This window comes from Hesperophylax consimilis, chromosome 14 (genome assembly GCF_061612785.1).
Source record: "Hesperophylax consimilis isolate HC1 chromosome 14, BYU_Hcon_1.0, whole genome shotgun sequence".
Lineage (NCBI taxonomy): Eukaryota > Metazoa > Arthropoda > Insecta > Trichoptera > Limnephilidae > Hesperophylax > Hesperophylax consimilis.
In genome coordinates this window covers 19,478,764-19,502,205 of record NC_142849.1, presented here as the reverse complement: position 1 = coordinate 19,502,205, position 23,442 = coordinate 19,478,764, and the positions used below count along the sequence as shown (strand labels likewise).

General features: G+C 34.0%; 1 protein-coding gene across 1 annotated transcript in view; it reads left to right on the top strand.

Annotated features, from left to right (window-relative positions):
- LOC149418020 (progestin and adipoQ receptor family member 4) overlaps positions 1 to 23,442 on the top strand; it is a 213,130-nt gene that overhangs the window by 180,291 nt on the left and 9,397 nt on the right. Inside the window, exons 4-5 of the mRNA XM_089639601.1 lie at positions 7,649 to 7,752; positions 22,264 to 22,401. Coding sequence (XP_089495727.1) covers positions 7,649 to 7,752; positions 22,264 to 22,401 — 242 coding nt within the window. The remainder of the gene's footprint in view (positions 1 to 7,648; positions 7,753 to 22,263; positions 22,402 to 23,442) is intronic.

Sequence of the window (23,442 nt, the reverse complement as noted above, 5' to 3'; positions counted from 1 at the left end):
GGGTGGGGGTGGTGGTGAACCAAAAAAAGCGGGAATGCGAGGGCAGAAAAAGAGCAGCAATTTACAGCGATAAAAAGGAAATCGAACATTTTGGTGGGCTTAATGTTTTTCAACATTTTTCAACTTTTCATTTAATTGTTTAAATAAAAAATATTTTTTAATTAATACATATAATACAATTTCTGTTTTGTTTTTATTTCTTCGGGAGATTGTAAAAATACTTTATTCATTCGTTAATACAGTTATTACGCATTTGTTGTGTAATCAAGAATGTTGAAATCAAGAATCATACCTACGCGCCCTTCATAAGTGTTTCAAATAATGCTTTCTTTTCCAAGGAATTCTAAACAGTGCACATTACAATTGAAAAGCTTTCATTACATTACAGAGTTTAGTTAACATTTAACATTTAAAGAATCAATGAAGTTTGGTGGATAATTAAATATTTTTTTGGGATCGTAGGTACATTCTGAACGGATTGGGAAACGTAGCTCTCCGACCATAGAACACTGAGGAATCTTACTGATTTGAAATATTGTTAATTTATTCAAAATCTGGTCAAATTATTCCTTTTTCTATTAAAAACGGGACTGAAGGCCTATTTTTTATTTTTTATTATTGAATGAATAGTTAATACATATCAACAAACAAGTCCTGCTAAGCCAATTGAATTGGCTTGTCAACAGGTACTTAAAGTTTAGTTACATATACATTTTAGAAGTTATAATTTACATCTTATATATACAGAATCAACATGTTTTCATAAAATTTTTCATACATATTAAAGTACATATTTTTTTCCGATAGCCAATTTTTCACCACATATTTAACATTATTCATAGACTTACATTGCTTTATAGTGTCAGGTAATAAATTAAATATCTTCGGTATGTTGTATTCAAACGTTCTCTGTCCGTACTTATTATTAAATTTCGGAACTATTAACCCGTCATTACGCGTGAATCTAGTGCTGTATTTATGTTTTAATTTAATATAACAAACTATCAGTAAAACACGAATATTTTATGAGGAAGTCGGAACGCGTGTTCTTCAAAATAATAATATTTTCGTATTTCGTCCATTATATTTATTCGGACAAGGGCACCTGCTTAAATACATGTTCAGATATATTCTTAGTTACTAATTACTTAATTACTAATTTTATTAATGTAATCTTGACAAAAAAAGACTAATTTTTCTCCGTGAGTAAAGAAAAACACAAGAAATGCGATGTGGGCGTCATTCGCGATTCAAAAGTATGGTCAATCGGACCTTAAATTTCAAATTAAATAAAGATGTTTCATCATTGTTATGAAATTCGTATGGGATGGCGATATTCTATGTCAGGCGAGTGTAAGAGAGACAAAGAGCGTGCTAAATGGGAAAGCCCATTCAATAACTATTGGTTCCTAGAACCAACATATTGGTGTCCATTCAATGGAAGGCATTTCTAGCGTGTATTAGCTACTCAGCGTCTCCAACACTGATCAAAGAAATAAGAAAACACGTGGCAACAAAACCTTTGTTCACAAACAACCCTTATAAATGAATGCGGCATTTCAATGCTAGGGGTAAAAAATTCCAACCCCGTACCAACCTCTCATAAAGGAAGTAATGTAACAGTATTTAGTGTATTTTCGTGCTGTGGAATAACGAATCCGCTTTTCCATTGAATTTAAACACAAATAATGTTTTTTTGTCCAATGCTTATTATATAGTAAAGTATTTTTAATGTGTATGCTTCGCCGAAAACAGATGATTAATAGCTTTGTTTCCAGTGGCCTTCGTGTTACATTCATTTAATCCTCACTAAAAGATGAATTTCCACGGAAGGTTTTTGTTTACTGGTTATATAGGCACTACGGGTGCTACGGACACAATAGGTGACTAAAGGGTATGTGGGGAGGAACGCAAGAGGAAAGGTGGAGAGGGAGGTGCCTCGTGGGGTCGGCGATTGAATGTGACCCACGACCTTGGAAAAATACGCATTATCAGGAGCGGACTAAAATATTATCTCTTTTTTAAATACGTGTATTTTAAGTTCACTTTTGTTTTTGGAAATGCGTGAATGAATACACTAAAGTTAATCTTGGAAGCGGAAATTAAACCACTTCCCAAAATCCGATCGATCTGAAACTCGGCAGATATATTCGTTGTAGATGTCAATGCATTCTATCAACTTACATTGTGGTAATCACGTACACATTCTCTGAAATATACATATTTCTCTGAAATCGAATGACATTGCAGCAGTTAATACACATACGACATAAATGTCGGTCCTAATCAATCAGGATTTGGCGCAGTGGTTAGCGCAGTTGACTTCAGTCCCTGGGGAGAAAGGTTCAATGTTTATTCAATTTTAAAAGTTATTTAAAAATATCACTGCAGTATAAGCACCAGTCCCTGGGAGGGCAGGTTCAATCCTCAGTCAAACAAAAAAAAAATTTGCAATTGGCTACTAGGCTACTAGAAAATTGAAAATATAATTTAAAAATTATATAATTATATTTTATATATAGTAAAATTAATATTTATAGTAAAAAAAATGTTTTCTACGGATGATGACGTAAAAAGCCATGGAAATTACTTGACTCACCGTTCGAGCGTTTTTTCTTCGTCAAAAACAGATTCTGCCATAAATATTATTACTTAACATTTTGTATAGCGCCGTTTAGTAAAATCTATATAAATAAAAATGGAAATGTTTGTTTGTTAAAAATCTTAAGTGTCCAAAATTTCTTCACCGAATGCTTTTAAATTTTGATACAACGTCGTATTCGGATACGCGTGTGTGTTTTATATACCCATATAATGTAGATGTCTATATAATGTGAGGTAAAAACATAATTTTTTTAAAAACAGCGCCTTCTGTTGGTTAAACATGCTTTTTAAAAAAAAAAAACAGCGCTATCTGTTGGGCGTAAAATCAACACAGATTATTGTTTTTCTATCTGCACAGACAGACTGAGCCACAGCAACGGGTGACGGGGTACAGCTAATAAATAATAATAGCACCTCTGGGCTGGAGCCCCATAATACTTGATAAACCTATATGATTCTGTGCAAAGGAGGGCGGTTCATCTGATTGACAATCCGTTGTTATCAAACCGATTGCCATCTCTAATGCACAGACGCAGTGTAGGCGTGCTGAGTCTGTTCAACAGCTATTTTAATGGAGTCAGCTCTAAGTAGCTAGCTCACCGGTGCTGATGCGTAAAACTCGCCGGATACGGGCGGAACACCCGTTAACACTTGATGAATCGAAGTGGGCTTCATAAGAACGGGTCGTTTCTTCGACTCGTTTTGTGTAAGTCTGCTCGTATGTATTAGCTACCGGCACCTGTTTTTCTTCCTTCATATAATCCAGGCCTCTCCCTCGCCCCTACCTTAACACGCCTCACAACGCTGCCCAACCGGGTCGTGACATAGTTCCCCTATCTTTACACTGTACAGACAGGGTGCTCTTGTAAAGTGACACTTAAAAAAGTAAATTTAAAAAACTAGATAATATTTATATTCTGTATTATTTTTATCCAGGACTTAAAATTGACCATGATAGAAGCTCTTACCCATCCTACCACTAAATCATTATTTATAATATTTTTGTTTCGAAAGCTTTCAATTTTTTTTACACTTGTTCTGTTGACCTTTCCACAACAAATCCTTAAGCAAAGCTGTTTATATTCAAACGAAAACAACAAAATTAAGAAAGTTGTTATAATAAGCCTCAAACAATCTTTAAACACTACAGGGGGATTGGAAACTAGATTTTAAGTTCATTATCATTAAATGTCATCTTTTAGATTTCCAAATTCAAAGCAGGTCTCGAATACAATATTCTCCGAGAACCTGTTCCGGTCAACTTCCTGTATCAGGCCTTCCGGTCTGTTTTGGTATTACAGCGATGGGGGAGAGAGGGTAGGAGGCTCCAGGGATAGGGAAAAAAGACCCCACTAATTTCACATTTTTTCACTATACATGTCACGCGGTTTGAAAAGAATGAACTTTAAAACACGCCAACGTATTAGTTTAATTCTCAATTTAATAATATTTACACATTTAAAGGCTTGCTACTCTGATCTTTAGTTTGAGAAGAAATAATGTTTCCACATTCAAAGGCTTGCTACTCTGACCTTTAGTTTGAGAAGAAATAATATTTCCACATTTAAATGCTTGTTTCTCTGATCTTTATTTTGAGAAGACATAATATTTCCACATTCAAAGGCCTGCTACTCTGACCTTTAGTTTGAGAAGAAACAATATTTCCACATTTAAAAAAACATTCAATTTATTTTAAGTCGTTATTTCACCATTAAGAAAATTCAATTTTGGTACATTAGACATTAGAAGATAATTATAATAAATTCGCCTACAAAATTTCCCATTATTTTGATTTTACGACATTAAGAAACGTTGTACGCGAACGACGATACATTATTCATGCTTATTATTTCAATAATTTTGTATGAAATATAATATCATTCAAAACCCTAATGTTTTCGTTTTTAATATTTCTATGAAGGTTAATATCTTTTGTAAAAATTCCCCTCATTACAACAAAATGAATTTAAACAAACATATCGACAAATACCTTAGATGGATTAAAAGAGAAGATATTCCACTGATACAACGCGCGTGGTTTCACTGAGCTAGGTTCAGTGGACATACTTGTGAATTACTGCGTTTAGTATCGTAATTACTTCGTTGGTCAGATAAGCTGTCACCAGCTGCCACGATCACGTCACTATAGGCTCTTTTTGTGAAAAAATGTCTTCCTGTGCTTTTGAGAGGTGCACAAATCGTTAATGGAATTTCTTTCCATTCATGGGTGCTCAAAAATCACTTATTATTTCGATAAATACAATTTTTCACTTGGTTTTTGATTACATGCTTGCCTCATCGCACTTCATAACAATATAGCTTTTCCACCCGTACACACATATTATTGAATGGCAATCGCTTTTTAATGCGTTCCGTTGCACGCTAGGCAGGCTGTTATGTGTAGATACTCTATTCACGCATCGTTATTGGCTATTCTTTTCTCACGCGTTTCGTTATTTCGCTTTGCATCTAGAAACTGAAACGTGCTATATTTTTGTTCGATTAGTATGAACATAGTGCTACGTATACATCCGCGTAACACAACTTATGGGAAAGAAACCAAGCAACCGCAAAAGCCGCGAAACGCCGCTTGCAGTTGCTTCGTTCCTTTCTCGTAATTTGTGGTAAGGTTCGCGTTTAGGTTAGCAAATGTATACGTACCCTAACGCGTCTTTATCTTTATGTCAAAGACAGACACCATGTACCCACAATATCATTTCCAAAGTAATTTAAACAGTTTTGAAATGACTATATAAACGTCAATAAAAGTTTTTGAATCTGATAATGACTCAACGTGCTGCTTATTCCTCGAAACTCTTTATCGTAATAATATACATATCATTTTCGAATCTAGACTTTTGTATGAACTGCTTTGACTACTCAACTTTCCAATTATACTCTATGGTAATAACTTTCCCATTGTGTTTGAATGAATCGATTGGAACTTTTCAATTTAACTTCTATCATAGCTCAATGCTTTACCTTTGGAATTAAAATCTATTTCAGCACTACCATTATAATTGCTACCACCCAGCGAGGGAATAGCATTTAAATGAAATAGCTGGAAAATGTATTTGCAAACACCTTGTTGAATAACTCCTGCGCGGGACTAAATCAACAAGCCGAGAGCCAACAAAATCTTTGCTAAATGTAATATTGCTTTAATTAAATTATTAGTTAAACACAGACTGAGTTTTAACTTTACTCGCGTACATGTAGTGGTAAAAGACGTGGGAAGTGGAAGCCTTTCCAGAACTATTTATTATGGGGCACTCTCCTTGTCGGCACCATATAATCTTCATTACATTTTTACAATAACCTGTACATTTATATAATGACATGGCATTATATACGACTGAATTGTATGTTATTTAAGACCCCTTGTATTCGTATTTCTTTGCTGTGGTTATTTTATTTTATGTATTTATTTTGGCCCAAGGCTATTACATTCAGAAAAAGTGGTAAGCTTATATATGATAATAGAGTTTGCATAATATTATTGTAGATAAATTTATAAATTTATGGGACACTTAAAAAATATATATTTGAAGTGTTTTTTTAGAAAATTCATAGGCAAAGAACACTTATAAGAAGATTAATATTAACAAAAGGTACAAAAAGATCTGTAAATTGTCCTTAAAGATTATCAAAATGTTATTTATTGTTGGCTTAGAATAAGATACATTTTTTTGGCATCTTCGAAATGGTGACCGCATAAATCATCAAAATGATAATTCATCACATCTTTAAAAAGTTATATAAAGTCATGGAAAGTGACGAGTGGAGAGTGAAACAAAAACTTTATTAACTGGGTTAGGTTAGGTTAGATTAGGTTAGATTTTTTAAAAAAAATCTCATCGTTTCTAATGACTTTATATCACTTTTTAAAAGCGTGTTGAATTGTAATTGTGTTGATTTGTCGAATATTAAAATTAAAGTTTTTAAAATTTTCTAGTTTTGCTCATTAGTCATTAATTTCTAATAATAATAATATTTTGATGACTTGTATAGCGCCGTTTTTGTGAAAAATCACCTCAAGGGCGCTTTACAAATATATAATACATTTATACAATGATCTATGTTATTACTAACTATATATAGAGATAATATAACTAACTCTATGCATATTTAATTACTTTGCTCATACTTTGCTCATTACTCATTCATTACCAACTATATGAATTCTCTGGGTATCTAGAATGGTCGATCAATCAAGGATTTATCGATGATGTCGATAACTTGTTACCGTTCCTGAACACCACTGGATATCGCTAAATCAATAAACAGTTCACGACAAATAAATTAAGGAAACCAACGTCATTGGCTATTCCTGTTTTTACCCTAGCTGAAGTCCCCGCCGTTTTTTAAATCATAAAATATGACCATCCTGTTATTTTGAAGGCCAAGTGTGCAAAATGTCATCAATGTAGTCATTTATAGTGTGTATTTAGGCAGTGATAGTGCCTTATATATTCCGATGATAAGACATAGTAATATTTTAAAGGTAATAATAATGATACACGGAGAAAACTTCCTGATAAAAATATTGCTAATTTATTAAGAATCTAAATTCACTTTGGGTGCCATTGTACCGCCCTGTTGGGAACAAGGTTCAGATACCTTGTAGAACCGGAAGACATAGCCACATATCCAATGACAACCCTGGTGAACTTTATAAAAGCGACCGGATTACTGTTAAAGGAATGAAGTAAAATGGGAGAAAGCAAAATAGGCCTATGGCCTAAGTGCTCACGGGAACCTTACGTCAACCGTCTGCTATAATAAAAAAATAAATTAAAAAATAAAAAACAATCTAAATCTAAGATGTATGAATACGTGTTCCGATATTATGACGAATTTACCAATACTTTATCAGGAAGCGGTTTACAGTCCCGTTTTTAACATGATTTCCAATAATGTGAAGAGATTTTTAATAAATCAGCACTAAACCTTTTTCTCCGTGTAGTAGGGAATTTATGTGTGCAGATAAGCATATTATGTGTAGTATGAAGAATTGTTTTGATTGTGGTTATTTCTGTTTCAGGTGCGCTGCCGATGGTGTGCGCTACAGTGTACTGCCTCCCCTGGCTCCTGCGGTGGTCCATCATATCCTCATACTGCCTCCTCAGCATTTGGGGCTTGTTCAAGGTACAACTATTGTTACTGTTCATTTACTTCTGACCTGATCTAGCAGGACCGTGACATTCCCAATGGAGATCACAAACTAAAATCACTAAATTTTCACAAACTATGAATTCCATTTAAAATGTACGAAAAACTTAAAGATTATTTTTCTGAGTTTGATTTTTTTACTAAAATGTATATTTTTATAAAATCGTTCATAATTATTAATTAAAAAAAAGATCTTTAACCGCACAAAGTGGCTGTACAAGTTTTATTACGTAGAAAACGCTACTGGCTAATAATACGGCTGTCTTCATTTCTGTGTGACTGTCTGCTGACTGTGTGACGTTAACAACGCCACATTCATACAAACATGTCGTTTTGGTGGCAAATTTTAAATCATTATCGAAAATGTATTCATCATCAACGTAAAAATAATACGTAATATTCCTGCCTACCTTTTATGTAAACTTATTATCCGGTCATCTTTGCTCAAGTGATAAGAGTTAAGTAATTTTTAAATTTAAAACTACTATTATGTAATGATATTATTTTTCTTACTTTTGTACTCTATTATATGTTTATTTATAAAAGGCAGTATAGCCGTGTATGTATTTAAAATAAAAAGAACTCTTTAAATACACTACAAATCATAATATTTCCATCACAGTTAATTGTTGATCACTATTTAATAAGCTTTTCTTCTGAAACTCCTGTTCCTGCAAGTTTTTTTACTTCGTTTTCACTAATTAATGTATATCCCACAAAAAAAATCCACTGCAGTAATCACGATATTAGAAAAAAATCGTAACTTTTTTTTCTGACTATAAGTCCGGCAATAAGCTCAATTTTAATGCAACTATTAATGATGTTAGTAAATAAATAAAGAAGCAACTAGCTTGCAGGCGAATGCAGCTTTAAACAACATACGTGCCTCGAAGTGCGCTGAGATATCTAGGCTGTCCCATTAGCCACATCTGCAAGTAAATAATTACAACTTTTTCTTTCCAAAAACCATTCTTAATATGGATGCTCAGGCATATATTTGTCTCGCAAAGGACGCAGTGAACTTACTGACCAACATGATTATGGATCCCAATAATAAATTCACGAAAGAACATATCGCTAAAATTATTCCTAGAACCAATGACATATTAGGAACAATTGGCCAAATGGCTGTTAAAATGGCGAATCTTGAGGGTGAATTAACAGCTCTTAAAACTGCAACCCCTAATGTGTGCACCCCCTCAGTTTCACAAACTCAGAGTGTCTGTGATATCCTCGCCGAAATCAAAGAACAAAGTTACAGAGATAAAAATTTGATTATTCATAATATTCCGGAGAATATATCGTTATCTCAGACTGAATCAATAAATAGCGACATAGTGTCAGTGAAAAAAATAATTTCAGATTTAGATATGTCAACATTAAATCTTGACTTGAAAATCTACAGATTGGGTCAAAGGCGTGCCGATAAACCAAGAGGAATTAAAATCGAGTTTCCGGAAGCTAAATGGCCGAAAATACTACTAAGCAAGAAACACGCATTAAAAAATAATATACGTATTTACCAAGATCAGTCATTTATGCAGCGGAAACAATTGAGTGACCTAAGAAAAGAATTGGAAAATAGAAAATCTTCTGGTGAAACGGATATCACGATAAAATACATAAATAATAATCCGTCGATAGTCAAATCGAACCCAAAAAACTAAATTCTAAAATAAAAATATTTTATCAAAACGTACGTGGACTAAGAACAAAATTACAGGACCTGAAATCAACCTTACCTACTCTGGATTACGATTCTTACGCTTTCACTGAGACATGGCTGAACAAAAACATTGATACTACGGAATTGGGTTTCTTTGAACACACAGTGTACAGACAAGATAGAAGCAATAGCAATAAAACTAGAGGAGGTGGTGTGTTAATATCCGTAAATAAGAAATTCAACTCAAGAAAACTCAAATGCATCTACACTCATCTGGAACAACTATTCATCATGGTGTCTACCAATAAGGAAAAAATTATTGTTGGCTGCTTATATATACCCCCTTCTTCTGATGCTCAATTATACAAAGACCACTACCTCGAAGCTGAAACAATACGAAGAAAATTTCCAGATGCCACTTTGATATTAACAGGAGACTACAATCTACCTAATGTAACGTGGGACACAGAAAACAACAAAACTTCATGCACGGACAACATCAATCATGGTTCCCATGATATAATCGAGATGTCAAATTTTTTAAGTCTCCGGCAGTTAAACTATGTCTACAATGTTAACGCTCGTCTTCTCGATCTAGTGTTTTCCAATTCTTCTTCTGTAAAAGTATCCGCATCTGCTGAAGATATTCTCCCAATCGACAAGTATCACCCTCCTTTAACGATCGAATGCTACAGTTCAAAAATAGAAAAAAATCCATCTCCATCAACAAAATTAAACTTTTTCAAAGCTGATTTTAAGCAAATCACAAATCTTCTATTGTCTACTGACTGGAACTTTCTTGACTTTGATGAAAACCTAAATGTAATGGTAGACAAATTTTACTTAATTTTAAATAATGCAATTGAATTGTTTGTACCCGTCACTAAAATCACTGTGCACAACTACCCAAAATGGTTTAGCAACGACCTTATCAAAATAATTAGAGACAAAAAAATTGCTCATAAAGTTTATAAATCGTCACGTGATCCTAAAGACTATGTAAAATTTTGTGAACTAAGAAAGACAACTAAAAATATGTCCAAGTTATGTTACAAAAGGTGTATCGAAAACTGCGAAGAATTGGCAGCAGCTAATCCTCAGAACATTTATAAATTTGCGAACATGCTCAATAATAATGACTCTAGTTTTCCGTCAAACATGTATTTAGATAATAAAATGGCCGATACCCCCCAAGAAGTCGTCAATCTGTTTGCTGAATTTTTCAGCAAAGTCTATGATACTGCAAACAACTCTCCATTATTCGATACAACTACAGCTAACAATGACAACAAGATCGATTTTAGCCAATGTATATTCAAAGAAAGCGATATTAGAACTAAATTAAAATCCCTTGATATTAATAAATCGGCTGGTCCCGATAACATTCCTCCAATTTTCTTATCAAAATGCTTATCAGTTTTAACATTACCTCTAACTAAACTTTTTAACTTGTCTCTAAAAATTGGTACCTTTCCACAAAAATGGAAAACCAGTTTTCTATTTCCAATCTTTAAGAAAGGAAATAGATCAGATATCTCTAATTATAGACCCATATGTATCCAATCGTCAATCCCTAAACTATTTGAATCTGCTCTGCTTTCTAAACTCTCGCCTGAGATTAACAAAGTTATTTCACATCGTCAACATGGTTTCATGGCAAAAAGATCTACTTTTACAAACTTGATGATCTATCAGGAATACCTATTTAATACAATGCAAAAGCGTCTTCAAACAGACGTAGTGTATACTGACTTTAGTAAGGCATTCGACAAAGTCTCACATAAAATTCTCATACATAAACTTAGTGCCCTTGGAATAACAGGGAATATTTTGAGATGGTTTGAGAGTTATCTGCATAAAAGAAAAATATGTGTTAAACTCAACTCACACTATTCACACCAGTTCGAAGTCTTTACCGGCGTCCCACAGGGGTCTCATTTAGGACCAGTACTATTTTTATTGTTTATCAATGATATAACTACGGTTTTTGATGGAGTCATGATTCTCTTATTTGCAGATGATCTCAAAATTTATAAAACCATTACAAATATTCATGACTGTTACGTACTACAATTTAATCTTGTGAGGCTACAAGAGTGGTGCACCCACAATGAACTATTTCTCAATATTGATAAATGTCAAACGATAACTTTTGCCCGAATCAAAAATCCCATTATGCATCAATATAGCATCAACAACATTTTCCTAAAAAGAGTTGAGAATATTAAGGATCTTGGTATTATTTTTGACAGGCAACTAACATTTGTTCCTCATATAAACGAAATAACCAACAAGGCCATGAAATGTTTGGGTTTTATATTAAGGACAGCGAAAGATTTTAAATTAATAAATTCCTTCAAACTGCTATTCACTGGTTTAGTTAGAAGTAATCTAGAGTATAACTCAACAATCTGGTCTCCATTTTATAAGATTCACCAATTAAAAATTGAAAGAGTGCAACATAAATTTCTGCGATTTATTAATTATAAATTAGGAATTCCAAACGAATATCTTAATTACACTTTCCTCATGAACTTACTAAATTTAACCGATTTATCATTGAGACGCACAGTGTGCGACTTAGTATCTCTTTTCAAAATTTCGAATGGCAGACTGGACGCCATTGATTTGACGAGTCTTATATCGCTCCGTGTACCTACGCGCGACACTCGACAGACCGCTCTATATAATGTTCCCATATCTGCTAACAATTATTTTCAAAACTCACCTATTCAAAGACTTCACATACTCGGTAATAAGTATAGCTCAATTGATGTTTATCATCACCAATCAGTATACAAACTAAAATACAGTATACTAGAATGTTTGTAACAGATTCATAATTTTTTTTTCAAACGCATATTTTATTGTCTCATTAACTAAGGTTTGTTTTGTAAAATTCCCAATCGGGCAAAATAAAGATTGATGATTACAAAGATGGTTTACAACAAACTGTAGTGTTTATCTTTATAATAATAATAACAAACTTACTTGTCTTGTGTGTATTACCTACTTACATTATTGTACTCTTGTAACTACACTATATTTATATAAACTTATCGAACTCATTGTCCAAATTCCAATAACACCGTAACTATATACTTGAATTGTATCTACTTAACTACCTACCTATATCTGGTATATTTTTCTCAAGTTTATGTATTAGTTTTACCTATGTTCTGTAAAATATTCAACCGACGTACTTTGTACAATAAACTTTGCTTGCTTATGTTTACAAAATAACAACACCATAACAATAACCCTACACATTGTTATGTAAGCTCATACTCAATTTATTATGCTATGTAATTAAAATATTTTATAATGCTACTGAACAACAAAACCCATAATATGTATATGTAAAAGCCTTCTAGGCGTTAATAAAATGAAATAAAATGAAATAAATAAATAAATAAATAGAATTGCTGCAAATAAATTATTTTTTCGCCACAACTGGAATTTGTTAAAACCTTGGCGCTTTATCTTCACATTAGGAATGTTTCTTTTGTTGAATTCTTCGTAGAACAAAAAATCGTACTTTCATAATGATATGTTATTATACATCATGCGATGCCATATCCCAAAGGGATATAGAGACAGATGATCATTCTGTTCGCTCTTTCCTTCCTAAATACAATATAAAGTTTACAATATAAAATTTTATATACCGAAAAAAACTTGTCCAATTTCAAATATTGTAATAAAATTCATTTGTTTCAATCAATATTTTTAACGAGTGATTTTCTGAAATTCTGATACAAAGTTTTATTCAGCGAAAAAATAGTTTAAAAGATGTCCCAATTCGTTAAAATGATTCATGCGTGTAGCGCTCATTGTTATTGTTGATAGCTACAGTGCTACAGCCATGTCCTTCAGAAAACATTATTTAATATCATTCTCGAGAGATATGAGAAAATCGTAAAAAGTATAAAAAGATATTTCATGTTTACAACAGTCGTGCCACTTTGTAAACCGTCGAGTCCAGTAGACCGGAGATTTTTCGCCCATCCGGGAATATATGAGCCGAAGAAAATGAAGAAGAAAAACTTACGTAAATTCATCCAAGTGTAAAATTGAAGGAATTTTCGCAGAAACTGCTATATTCGGCTCGCTGGAAACATGTAAGAACCAGTTACCAAAAATAGTTTGGGACCTGCTTACCCAGTGGTTAGCTCCCCTTTGGGAAAACGTCCGTTTCGTATTTTATAATATTGTAAGATGGGACGGTTTTAGAGATTGTAGGGTGTATTTAGATTTAAAATGAGATGTTATGTTTTTTAATATTGTTGTTATTTAAACATGGCTTGAAAAGCAAATACGGCGAATTTTTAATGTGTGATAACATCACTTACTTTTTCTAGGGAAAATTTATCAAGCCAATAGCATATTTTTTTACAAAATTGCTAAGCTAAGTGAAGGACATGGCGAAGGACGTGTGATTTTTGTTTGTGTTATTATTTGACGGTTTTGAAGATTTCGACATTGTTATTTTATCACCCTAGACAATTATTTGATATATCTTGAAGGATTGAAACTCGATCTTTAATCACATTTAAAAAAAAAATATTATACTGAAATTCCAGTCCTTGGGAATACATATATAAGCGCACACTTTATCACAAACTTCGATTACAAATCTGCCCCGATTATGGACACTGTAACGTTTTCCGAAACACTAAAGAAGGGGGTAGCGCAATACGGCATAGTACCCTAAAAATAAATCACAATTGTACAAATGAGTTCAATAAGTGTATAATATAATAATTCGAGTACATAAGAAGTAGGTTGGTAACATGTATGTAGTTACAGAGCAATGTGTATTAATTTTGTTATTATTATTATTAAAATAAACATGAACAGTTTTTTGTGTTGATGTACGATCGTCTACTTCGCAGTTTTCTAGTTTTTCTTCCTACCTCATAACATTTCTCATCTGATCACCATCGGTGGTCTCATTTGTCACCGGGCAGTGGAATTCTTGTGTGTTTTACGTAATATTACACAAAGATTAAATCAAATACCCCCATTGAAAACGACTTCACAAATGGAATTCCTACTCTACAATAATACGACATAAATTATAAATAGTTGTGAAATATTCCGCCTAGGGGCATAAAACAAGGGTGAAAATACACAATCCACAATCATTCCAACCCGCACCCCCAAGGCACATTATTTGTCGCAGTCATTCAATAAAAACTGGGGCAAGTTATTCAGTGGCTCAGCCATCAACATGGTTCTGTATTTCACTCCGTGGGGATGGGCCGAGGGGTGAAATTTATATTACGGAAAGAGTTAGAGGGGATATAGAATAGACGAAGAAAGTATAGAGGATGAATTTTATTAAATCGGACAGCCGCCTCTGGTCTGGAATCCTAAAATACTTGAAAAACCCTCGACTCGGTGCAGAAATGGGTGGTTCATTTGATATATTCCCCTATCTTAATAAACGAATGGGAGCCTTTACAGCACAGGTATCAGGTAAGAATGCCGCACTTGTTCTACCTGTATTTTAATGGAAGATGCTCCTAGGCACCAGCTTCACTTTAGCGCTATTTTTCTCAGGGCTTCCTGAAATGTATATTAAAATCCCAGCTCTGTATTAAACGCTTTTTGTGAGCAAATCAAAGAAAACTGAAAAAAATTTGTGGAATAATCTGGTAGCAATCCTACAGAGCCATCGGATGGACTGACCCCTTGTTATAAGTAGACATAAATTTCAAATTTTCTTTATCATTCACATCATCCTTCCGCGCTTTTTTCCATGTAATAGTTAATATGTTTTCACATTGGAATAATAATTTTTCACGTACCACCTTTACGTATGTAATGTTATCCTTTGTAGAGCTGATAGCCCAACTCATGATGGACCATAATATCGTAATATGACTGTAGTAATCTTTTTTATTGTGCTCTCAAAGCAATATCAATCAATAGTATGACTATTCAGAGTTGCGTGATAAGTATTAGTCTTAGAATATAGAATTTAGCACTCGATATAATATGGCACTCGAAAAACTGATTTAGGCTGGCCGCATACATACGTTTTCCGTATTCGATTTCCGAATTCGTTTTCCGTATTCGGAATTCCGTGAGACTAGCGCAAACGTTCGTTTTTCTTCATTCGGAATGTACCAGTGTTGCCAACAAGGGCGATATATCGCCATTTAGGCTACTCAGAGCGAGAATCGGCGCCGAAAAAATCTAAAAGGCGACTGGTCGCCAATTAAGCTACTTCAAAAACATCAATTTTAAACATGTCCCGAAATTCTCTAGCCACCCCCCCCCCCATGAAATTTATTTTTCTGGGGACTAATTTTATATTTTCTTGAATTTCTCTAGCCACCCTCCCCATGATTTTTTTTTATTTTCTGGGGACAGATTTTATTTTTTTGAAATTCTCTAGCCACCCCCCCCCCCACGAAATTTTTATTCTCACGTAAAAACATCAATTTTAAACATGTCCGCATGACGTCATTAGGTTTTTTCCATTCGATTTCTCCGAATGCGCCGGCTTGCATTCGGAACGTGCGTAAGGAATTTGTTCCGTTCGGAACTAAAACGAACGTGTGCGGCAGTTAATGTATTTTCTACTGATTCCGTGCATTCGGATGTCCGAATACGGAAAACGAATTCGGAAATCGAATACGGAAAACGTATGTATGCGGCCAGCCTTAAGGTGCAGATGAAAGTGCCTATGACTCGAAAACTAACCCCTTTTTACTAAAGCCGTATCACCTATCAGCCTTCCAAAGGATAACGCTGACTTTTGGGACACCTCTATAATTGCTATGTTTACCCTGTAGGTGTTGAAAAACGTGGTATATCAGTATGCTTCATCCTCGTTTACGTAATCCGAGAGTGAAAGTTATACCGCGAAATAGTTAGAATCCATAACCGAGTTATGGCTGCCCTTGGAATATTAAATTACATTTTGAAAACGGGGTCGTTGACTCATCGGAGCGTTCACCAGATAGAATTTTCCATGCAGCGCTGGTTTTTATCCCGTAATCACGGGAAGGCAGTGGCGTGCAAGGAGTTTTTAATCGGGGTAGGCAGTATGAAAAACAGCGTATTAATTGATAAATAAATTTAGCTAAATAGTTTCCTTCATTACCACAAGTTGCACGTGTTAAAATTTCCATATTATTCCGATAAATCTCGATTAATAAAGAGTGACAAACGATTTCGACCTGAAAGTGCATGGAAGAAAGTCAACTAATTATCAAGTACTAACTAATGGAGGTACGTGGTACTTAGTTACCAACAGATGTTGCTGATTGCCATTGAATTTATTCCCACAAGCGCTGTCTAAACACTAACAAAACAACAAACACAAACGAGTTAAAATTTGAATGCACACACAGCTTACGGCACACGTGTACATAATATGTTCCGTAGTAAGTAAACATTATTGAATAATCTACCCTGGCGTTGACGGCACTTGGGTACTCGTAGTTAATTTTAGTAGAGCGGTCGGTGGGGCGCGCGCGTAGCTGCAATTCGCGGCGGAATTTCGCGCGTGTTTTTTAAAGTATGTATTTATTTTTTACAATAATTTGATGAAATTCAATATTTTTTATGCTACGCGAATACGGTAGGGTAGGCAGTGCTTATGTACCTATGGAATGAACGCCCCTGCGGCTAGATACCTACTTACTCCTGGTACACCCCATTCACAGTACGCGGTTTTCGTCTTTATCCAGTTTCCGTAAATTATCTGGTCACTCGGAAATGTACTTCTTAATTTTTCCCTTTCTCTCCTTCATCACTTTTCTTATTCATCATAGCTACATTTTCCATAAATAGTAATGCCATAAAATAAAATGGCTATCTTTTAAATTATCAGCATAATATTGAGGTTTCATTTATTGGAATATATTTTGTTTTTGGTTTTACGCCCAGCCGGGCTTTTACATGAATTTTAAAGTCAGATTTTTAAAAAAAATCGCAAGCTGTAAAATTTATTTTATTCTGCTGGTAAACGATTTTTACAGCAACAAATCTAACCTACTCTTTTTAATTTGTCAGCTGACCATAAATTAAAATTAGATTAATGTAAACACATAAACGTTATAGGTTCTGGATAATATTTTGTTGCCGATTAATTTTATAATCCTACTGAAGAAAATAATAATTCAATTTCTTGACTACTTATTTTGAATATTGTAGAGGTGCTTACTTGCTGTTGTTGTTTGTTTGTTAACCAGGTATTGATCCTGGCATTTTTTCGCTGCCGACAAAAACATAAAATTATGAAGTACAAATGATTTAATAGATATTTTTTTGCTAACCAAATATTTAAATGAAGCGTCAATTTTTTTTTTAATTTTACCGATATTGCCTATATTATCTTAAGTTTTTGTTAATTATTTAATTTGTTTGTTTTTCTATTATTGAAAATAAATAAGTATGTAACATCTTGAGGTTGTTTTACCAACATTTTTTATCCAATTTATTTATTTTTATCCAAAGCGAGCAATCACTGTAGATTCAGCTATATTTCATTTCAAAAAATGTTATTCAGTTGTGAAATAATATAATAATTGATGGAAAGATTTGATATTTAATTAATTAAATATTATGCTTCTTATTGTTTTGTAATATGATGGATACCTACAATAAAGAATAAAACTAGAAGTGCCTTCCAACAAATGTTCTATTTAGCCTATTAGCCCAGCGCTCCATCTCACTTAGATCACTCTCATCTCACTCAGATCTCCATCGCATTTAAAATGTCGTAATCATAGTTTCGTATTGGAAATTTAAGCCCCTATTGGGTAAATATTTGGATATTGTTATCACGAAATACGTTATTCTATGGGTGGGTAGGACTAAACCTACACATATTCAAAGTCAAAATTGCCTTAAGCAGATAATCATTATGTATTGTACCCCTACCTAATCATTTTAAATGGTTTTTTTAATTAAATAAGTCACATATCCAAGCGCCTAATTCCACGTTTAGCTGATTTTCGCTGTCATCACACTACCTACCATCAAAAATAGAGGGGACAAGATTAAAAGCCTAGCAAAAATACTTTTTTAATCTAAAACATCTCTCTTCTGATATAACTACAAACATCTTTCAATTCATTTGAGTCTTCTTTTTATCGGCACAGAAGATTTTTCTGAAGCAAAGGAATATTTCTATCGGAGGCGATTCAGGCCAAGTATTATCAGAATCGCTGCAAAGCTTGACACCAATTTCAAAGAAAGCACACGCCTGGGCTCAAAGTCACTTTTTTGTCATCTAGTATTGTTGCATTTGAAAGATAGACGACATAGATGGAAGATGGAAGAAAAATGATACGGCGATAGTATATTAATATTCAACTTGTCGCAGTGCTAGCAAAAGTACATATATAATATCAGATGTAGTAGTCCCATAGTGAGGTCGTGTGCGCTTCACCAACGATCGTCCTAAAATGCGTTCATAAAAAACATCCTTCTCACACGTCTTGTACGAAAACGAAAAAGATAAGAGTAACTGCTAGAATGTCGAATATTTCCATAGAAATTTCTCTTACGTGTGTTTTTTTAGAATTGTAGAACTATTATGGTATTGCCAGATGTATGAACAAAAAATAAATGCTTTGATTATTAAAAAAATCGTAAATGATGAGGAATAAATTTAACATCAATCACTAATCATTGGCAATTTCTTAACCGTAAAAGTAATACCGTTAAAAAAGTTTTTACAGTTAAAGTTCCTTTCCGGGGACTTTCGACTAATTTTTAGACTTGTAACACTTAATAAAAATGTCACAGCGCGGCGCGGCACCAAATTTTTACTGTTAGAATTTTTAAAACACAAAACAAAAATTATGTATCTCCTGTTGTCTTTAATTTTGTGAACATGTTTAACGAAAACATTGTTTATTATTATTTGTAAAATATTAGTAATTCAATTTTATTTGAAAACAGTTTAAAGTTTTACAATAATTATTTTTTTAGACAAATATTTTCGACTGAACAAGTAAAAATATAGGCATTCTACACATTAATAAATTAAATTCTTGTACTAACTCGCGATTTTATTTCGATTTTACATATTGTTCCATGAATACAAATAATAATAGCATGTATCTTTATCATCGATTATATCCTAGAGTGAAGTTCCTCAAAACAAGAATGGTCACTGTCATCCATAAAAACAATGGCCACCTCTGTGATAGATTGCCCTAAATTACTTGAACAAATTCAATTAAGAATGCCCATCAGACAAACCAGACAAAACCACACATTAAATGCAACAATAACTCAAAACAAAACACATTTATTCACCGCACTTCACACATGTTTAGTATTTCATACAGTGAATCCGACTTATTTAAATCAGCACCTCACATCTTCGAACCGTAAATCAATAAATAACATTCAGACAATACATATTACTCTACAAATAATAGATCTATCCCCTTCCTCTCACTCCCACCATCCTATTTGCTCTTTTTTCAATTTTATATTCACTAATAATTAAGAAATATCGGTGGAAATCTATGATTGGTTCAATTACTATATATATTTGACCATACCTTATAAAATATTGTAAAAACTAACTAACTAACTAACCATCACGCCGTTCCCCGCTGGGGTAGGCAGAGAAAACGGAACGCCAAACAACTCTGTCTTGGCACACACTTCTTGCCTCATTCACATTCATACATCGTCTCATACACACTCTTCTATTATTCTGACTCTTGACATGGCCCGACTCGAGTATCTGATTCAGTTGATCGTGCCTCGCATTCATCTCTTCCTCGAGCGTCCCCGACTTCTGCTACCATTCGCATTTGCATCACATATCCTCCTTACACTCCTTTCTTCGCTCATTTGCTCTACATGCTCAAACCATCTAAGTCTCCCTTTCTTAATCTTACTCATTACGCTTACATCAGCCTTGCACTCTTTGCGGATCTCCACATTCCTCACACGATCATACATGGTTTTACGACACATACGCCTTAGGGATCTCATTTCAACAGCATTTCATCTACTTTCATCCTTTCTCTGTCAGTTCCATGCCTCACTTCCATACATCAGGGTAGGTACCAGAACTCCATTATGGACTGCTAAATTCTTTGGACAATTTTTTGTTTTTGTAACTGTTGCTTTTCGCAATAATATCTACAACAAAAATATTATACCAAGACACGACATATGTTTCATTGGAATGCCTCGTGATGAAGTACATACGAGCTTTGTCTGGGACTACTATACTCTTTCAAATTAAGGCGGTGCACTACGTCGTGTAATATTTTAAATTGAGCCGCTATCAATAACAACCCTTACGTAGATGGCGATTGGTTTAAATTCCCGCTTAACACCATCCGCCTGTTTTGATTTATGCAAGAAAAAAACATGGCCAAAAAGTGCCTTTTATTTTATTTTGTGAATGTTCAGGTATAAATATTAAAAATTTTTTCGATCATTTTATAAAAAACTTAATTTACCATATTATACAATAAAATCATAACCGAAAATGGGTTCGTAAGTAGGAGATTTTGAAATTTAAAGCAGTTTTCATAGGCCTTATACATTATTTTTTTCTGGGCTTATAAAAAGACTTATCCAAAAAATACTCGATTAATTCAAAGGCCGAGATGTATTCTACTCGCAGTATTTAATTAAAGCATCTGAAATATTTCTAGGCGACCAAATTTTCAAAGCAAAAACACATGATTTTGCATTACTACGTATGGCATCGCCTTAAACTTTATAAAAACCATTTTTGATGCCGTCAATAGTCACACTAATTCTAATTATGTTAGTTTTCCTTCATAAAATTATATTGTTCGCTCCGCAACTCTTTTGCCTTCGCGATGAAGCCACTGACAGGTGATCTAATTAAACCTAATAATATTAAATCTATTTGGAAAAGATAACTTGTTTTGACCTTAATCAAAATTTTTTAAAAAATATTATCCATTCTAATTTTTGAAGAAATTAACTAATTTTACTTTGGTTTTCACCCCACCTAGCTGATAAGTTGCCAAACATATTGTTAAAATGTTTGTTGTATTTAAGATTATTGTTAAAATTTTACAAAACAAACAAAAACCATAAAAAAACGTAATGGTACAAATAACACTTCCATTAATTATTATTCGTTCAAATAAAAATGAATCACTTATTTTATGAATCGGGTTGGATACCTTTCCATAAAATGGAGGTTATACTCGTATTTTCTATGAATTATTCATTACACACCATTTTGCTGATTTAATCGTATCTTATTCAATCTGCCAGTAACTTTTAAGGGTGTCGTAAAACCACGATAGAAGATTTTTATGCGGTATTTGGAAAAGCTGTGAGTAAACTACATCTCTTGACCGTCGACCGAAGCTCAGTGATGTAAACTGAGCGGACGCGGGGCATTTGAATTTGATGGCGGTGTTACAGACATTGCCTATGCGCTGGGCGCCTGTAAAGTAGGCGACACATTACGCTATACGCATCATCAGCATATCGCTCGCCATAAACTACCAATGGGAATGTATGGCGAACGATATGCTGAAATAGGCCAAGCAATGAAAATATAGAGGCGCTTATAGCGTGGTCTGTCACAGGCTTAAATATTTGTGTTTTATATAATATGATAACTTCCATTTCGCTTTGATAATCCGTGCAGTTTAGTCTATCTCGGCGACAGTCGGCACGATATCATGCCATTTTTTTTTCTGTTTAGTGTCTAATAATATTTTGATAGGTATAATTTCCATCAGCCTCTTGAAGATTGGCCTGTCACTTTTCTACTTTAGCAGTTGAAAAACGACATGTGATGATGTTTGTTACAAAGCTTGTTTGTTTGTTGATAGGCCATGACGGCTTGGTCTCCGTGGGAGCGGCGTCTGTGCTTCCTCTTGCCCTTCTCAATGCGCGCCCTGTTGGCGTGGTGCCGTGCCGCCAGCCTAGCGGGGGGCAACCCCGAAGCCATTTCGCACATCGTGCTGCAGGTGAGTGAACACCGAAAAGTCTAACCTAACCTAACCAACAAACTAAATTTTTATTGTTAAACTTTTAAGAGTTAATTAAAATTTGTGTTAAATAAAATGCACACAATGAAATAAAAGACATCGTCGCCTGGCGCTAATAAAACCTCAAAGGCGCTGTGTTACGTATTATCAGCTTATTGGTTCCTTGCGCCTTGTAAGTCGGCGCCCGGAGCGGACTGCTCCAATTGCGCCTGGACAGAGCCGGCCTTGTGTAACAGTAGTTTTTCAATGTCTTCTTCTTCTTCTTCGGTGGCGCTACAGCCCATATCGAGCTTTGGCCTCCTGCAACAGTCGCCTCCAACTCCTCCTGTCCTCAGCGGCTGACTTCCAGTTTGTCACCTGGAGAAGCTGTGCTGCATCCCCTCTTACCTCATCTTCCCACCTCAGTCTGGGTCTTCCCACTTTTCTCTTTTTTTTTCAATGTATGCCACAGATATTTAAAGTTTAAAGGAGTTTTAAAAAAATACAAAAGATATTATATAATTAACCTGTTAACCGGGCGGGACGTATAAGTACGTCAAACGTAAACAGTATCGGGTACGGGTAGGACGTATAAATACGTCCTTGAAATATATGTTGCACCCTGGAACGAGCGGGACGTATATTTCCGAACATATCACACGGAAATTGAACTCAATGTTTCTCTTTTATCTGTGTGCTTTTATTTATTGTTCTGTAATTATAACCTTTTTAATATTTTTTGTAATCTTTATAATTGTTTGTAAATATTCTATTTTTTTTAATTCAATGTTTTCACTTTTTTTGATGCATAAAAAAAATTAAATAAAAATAATATTAACGTCCACCGGGCGTGACGTATTGATACGTCCTAGTGAAGGAGTTCGCGCCCGTTATATGTTGCGTAATTCAAAACTGAACTCTCCGGTTAACAGGTTAATAATATAGTAATTAATTAAAAATAAAAATATATAGTATAAATATAAAATATATTTATTTAAAATACAATTTCTTACTAAATACTCTAAAAATACATACATTAGA